Source organism: Camelina sativa, chromosome 13, assembly GCF_000633955.1.
Source record: "Camelina sativa cultivar DH55 chromosome 13, Cs, whole genome shotgun sequence".
Taxonomy (NCBI): domain Eukaryota; kingdom Viridiplantae; phylum Streptophyta; class Magnoliopsida; order Brassicales; family Brassicaceae; genus Camelina; species Camelina sativa.
The window spans coordinates 13,623,585-13,628,494 of NC_025697.1; the positions used below are offsets into that span (position 1 = coordinate 13,623,585).

Below are 4,910 nucleotides of genomic sequence, written 5' to 3' on the forward strand. Positions count from 1 at the left end.
GAAAGTTTCTCTTCATGATCTCATCTTGAATCTTCCATTCAAGATGTTCATCCAGCCAAGCAGCCGCCACTTGGCTTGTCCAAGTCGGCCTTAAGCTTCTGTACTCAAACTCTTTAATTCAGCTTCTTGCACTACTTCCTGTATTTAACGGCGGACTAGTACAAGAACTGCTTCAAACGTTTGATACATCCTCCGATATATCTAACTGCAGTGTTCTTGATTTAACACCTTATCTTCTTTGCTTTGTGTTAATCACCAAGTGCTACTTAAGGTCTGCTCTACCGGCATTTGTATTAAGTAATACTCCATCCTTTTTGTCAAGTAATACTTCATCTTCTGTGTCAGCTCTTCCAGCATCTGTATCATGTAGTGCATCAACCCATGTGTCAGTTTTGTCTTATTTTAGTAGAGAATCCATACATGTTCTAAACCTGTTAAAACTTCAATCAACACAACATCTTCAATCTCTCCCTTGATGATTGAGTTTTATAATTCCATGCTCCTTTTTAAACCAGTTTCAGTCTTTCCCTTAATGATTGACTTTTTAATTGTATGCATCTTACAAAACCAGTCATCACAACATCTTCATAAACCTAGAATTATAGTTACGGGTAGTTACCAAAAAAATTTGTAGTAAATTTACTACATAATTTGTGACAGACCGTATTGTAGCCTTAACATAATAAGTGTAGCTTTAACATTTTTAAACGGATGAAAAATCATATAATATATAACTTAAAATTTACAATTCAAAAAATATATTTTTTAGAAATGGATATAAGTATGACTAGGAGAGAGAGAAAATTCACACGAGTATTCTTGTCACACTTAAGAGATGACAAAACAACATTCACGAATCAACCATGCATCAACTAATCCCTACTAGACTCACACCGGTTTAGTAATTAACTCGTAAAGATCATGAACTTTTTCTCTTCCCACATCGTATATATATGCTTGTTTTCAAAGTTTTATAATTAATTATATGAGTGGTGGTGATTCTAATATCAACTAGTATGAAATCTCTTTTTCTAGTTATAGCTCCTTTGTTTTTCTTTATTCTTACGATTCTTGCATCCACCGAGCCACCACATCTCATATTGAGACATGACAACTACAACCAAACCGACCTCATCTCTGCCATGTCCGATATGAGAAGGCAATCTTACAACGGTTTTGTCATCCTTCTCCGTTTCCTCAACGATACAGATTACTTCAGGAACACAGATATCACTTTCTTGATGCCTAGCGACAACGATCTTTCTCATGCAGACATACATCAAGAGAATCTTGAGTCATTTATCCTAAGACATACGATCCCTGCGTGGCTTATGATCAACCACATGCTTCATTTCCCTAACAGAACTCTTGTTCCTTGTAGCGTGTCGTCTGATAAAATGTTCACCATCACAAAATCTGGAGGGTCCGGTATATATGTGAACAATGCGAGGATCGTTACTCCTAATGTTTGTCAGAATTCTCGTATATCTTGCCATGGAATCAGCGACGTTATTACATTCAACCAAGACTCTTTTCCGACGAAAATGTTGTCATCAGATCATAGAAACATAAGTTCGGGGAGGCATTGAAGCTCTCTCTTTGTCTCATAATTAAGATTCGAAGGGTGTAATTATATAAGACTATCGATATTTCCAAAAAAATAAGAGTTATAGATTTCTCAAAGTACAAGTTAGAGTGTTCCAATTTTTAGTTTAGAATATATATGTTGTTGCAAAGTTTTATTTCCAAGGATAATGGTAAAATAATTCACCCTCGTCTAAGTATATGTACTATTCCTAAATCATTTAAGCGAAAAATATAGAAATGGTCTTCTTTGGAAAAAGGCATGAGGCGGGTGGAGTGGGAAAAAAATTATGGAAATATTTCACAATACTTCTTAGTTTTTAATAAACGTATACGTACAGTAGTTGTAACAACATTACCTAATTTATTGTTTTCTCAAACATATTTAGAGATCCACGACAAAAAAAAAAAAACAACATATTTAGAGATCATATATATACATATATGACATATATGATCAGTGTTTTCACATAAGAAATACGATAATCTCTTATATGATTGATAATTCATATGCAGAATCATATTGTAAAACGTCGACATTTTCACAAATTACATACGAAATAAATTTTCCCAACTTCCATATATTTTCCGATCCATTCCCTAGTCCAAATTGTGTTGAAGAAATAGATCTAAAAACTGAACCAAATAAAGATAAGAAAATTAAAATTACAACATTTTCATATTTGAAATTGTAACTAAAACTCTAAGAAAATTATTAAAAACAAAGTAGCCAAACTTGAAATTATTAGTATTAGAATAAGTTAAACTTTACATTTGATTGAGAAAAAGCAACAATAAAAACATTCTCTATATGTAATATAATACGAAAAGTAAAGAAAAAAAATACTAGAATCAAACTGAAATCGAATCAAACTCATTTATCAAGATACCATTCAAATTTGGTAGCTTTACTTGGGACAAGTAACAAACTAATAACACCAATGGCAAGTGTGTATACACGTGTTCATTACCAAATTGGTTCATAAATTACCTAATAAGATCACTTTCTTTTTTTGTCAACAAAACAGTAAATAAAATTAAGTTAAATTTTACATTTGATGGATAAAAACAACAATAAAACATTTGCTATTAATGCCCCCCAAAAAAAATTTCTATAAAATCTTAAGCACTATTTAAATATTGTATTCAATAAAACATTACACTATATTAATGAAAGATAAAACTAAATTTTTAATTACTTTCTAAACAGTTACACTATAATTTTTTTTATTAGTTAATAAGTTGGAATAGTAGGAATAAAACAGAGATTTAGTTTTGTAAAATATATTAAAATAATGTTTTTGTGAAACAAAAATAAATTCCGACATTTTTAATGAAAGGGATAGCCGAATAGTATATTTTAATCTGAAACCAAGAAAATAATACATTAATGATTAAAAAAAAAAAAACAGCGATATACCCGAATCTAATTAAAATATTAATTAATTCAGTAAAGTCGTTAAACACACAATTTTAATTGCAAGCCAGCGAAGATTTTTTTTTTTTCTTTTTGATTAGGGAGAAGAGAAAGAAACCTAAGTGAATGCCCTGAAGACGAAGAAGAAGAGAGACGACAAACACAAAAACAAGTGCTTTCCTTTTTCAATTTCACAACTTTCCGATTTGGGTATTGTTTTGAGAAAAAAAAAAAGTCAGAATCTTTAGCGTCTGGTTAATGCCTGGGAATCACAGTGAGATTTCGTTGAATGAACAAAACAGAGTCGATAACGATACCAACACGGAGACGACGGCGACAAGGAAGAAGAAGAAGAAGAAAGATGTAACAATCGTTGATGATGGAAAGAATCATCAATTGGTAATGATGTCTTCGAAGAGTAGGAATCGATTTTTATCCAAGTTTCGTAAGAAACCATCTTCTTCTTCTTCTGGGTCGCGTAAAGGTGGATGCTTTCGTGTGTTGAGACCTCGTAGGAGAGGAGAAGATGATGATGATGATGAGGTTTCGTCTATAGTTTCTGATCCTAATGATGAAAGGTTTAGTCATGAGATGTTGAGAGTTATGTTAGAGACTAATGATTTCTGCTCTGATGACTGCAATCCTCATCGGTGATTCATTTTGTAAGTTCGATTTTATTGGGATTTGGGGATGAGGTTGGGGTTTGGGCTGTGATTCTTAATTTATTTATATATTTTTTGGCTTTTTTTTTTTTGGATCAATCTGTATAGAATCTTTCTTTTGGAGATAATTCATCAATGGTTATCAGTGGTTTTTCTTATAGCTCTGTGCAGTGTATTGAATGTGATTCATATAGCAGAGTTATTATGGGTTGTAGCATCTTTAGCTTTCTAGGAGGAGATGATCAATCTTTTTTTTTTTATTAAGTTCTGTACTATTTATAGATTTAGATTGTCTTCTGTGCATTATTAATTTGGATGGTTTTTTTTGTCTCTATCTCTATTGTTGCAAATGGTAAGATGGTAATTCAAGAGAGACAGTGGGTGGTCTATTGGTAGAAGTAGCCTAGAACTGAATGCAGTTGTGACTTGTTAAGGAGCTAGGTTTTTATAAGTATTGTCTCGGATTATTTAGGATGTGTGGATTGTTACAGGGTTTTGGTTTGAGCATTTGGTTAAGAGAGAGGGTTGAGAGTCTCTCGTTATTTATGTCTTTCTGGTTTCGTGAACTGATGAAGAACGCTTAATTTCTTATCATGTCAGCAGTTAAGCAATGAATCTGTCCAAAGAAGAGGAATCATTCTTAAGATGTAAAGATTGAGCTTTGGATTTTAAGTGGTGTAGCAGAGTGATTTTCGGTAGTTTCCATTGAATTGCGCTAGCATCTTGAGCTTTGTAGGAGACCTAACTCAGTCAGATTTTAGATTGTTTCCAGCTCTTAGTAAATGTGGATGATTTGTGTCTATGTCTACTATGTCAAATAATAAGATGATAAACTGATAATACAGTGATTTTATGTGAGGTGCTCGAGCCTTTTAGTCTATAGGTCTACTATAAGATTATAACTAGTGTAAGACTGAATATAGCAGAGTATAGCCTGTTGTGATGGTTGTATGCAGGGAATTTGAGTTCAAGAAGAGTAACGGGAGTGACTTGGTTAGAAAGCAGCTAGTGATGGGTAGGTTTATAAGGATGCCTTTTCAGATTGTTTACGAAGTGTGGACTGTCTAGGGTTTGGTTTGGGCATTTGGTGAGACTTGAGAGCCTTAATGAAGTCTTTCTGGTTTTGTGAAACTGAAGAAGAAAGCTTAACTTCTTAGCATACCAGTTCAAAGTGGAGTTGAGGAACCATTTGCAAGAAGAAACAATTGGATTTCAGTGATATTGCTGAGTGAGTATCGTTACTGCCC

The 4,910-nt window shown here is 33.0% G+C and overlaps 1 protein-coding gene across 1 annotated transcript; it reads left to right on the plus strand.

Moving 5' to 3' along the window:
* Nucleotides 3,097-3,823, plus strand: LOC104736680. Its single transcript, XM_019234915.1, has one exon. The coding sequence runs from the start codon at nt 3,260-3,262 to the stop codon at nt 3,653-3,655; it is 396 nt and encodes a 131-aa protein (XP_019090460.1). The 5' UTR covers nt 3,097-3,259; the 3' UTR covers nt 3,656-3,823.

Excerpts from the sequence above, each read along its gene's own strand:
- LOC104736680 (XM_019234915.1), top strand. The coding sequence starts at position 3,260 with ATGCCTGGGAATCACAGTGAGATTTCGTTGAATGAACAAAACAGAGTC.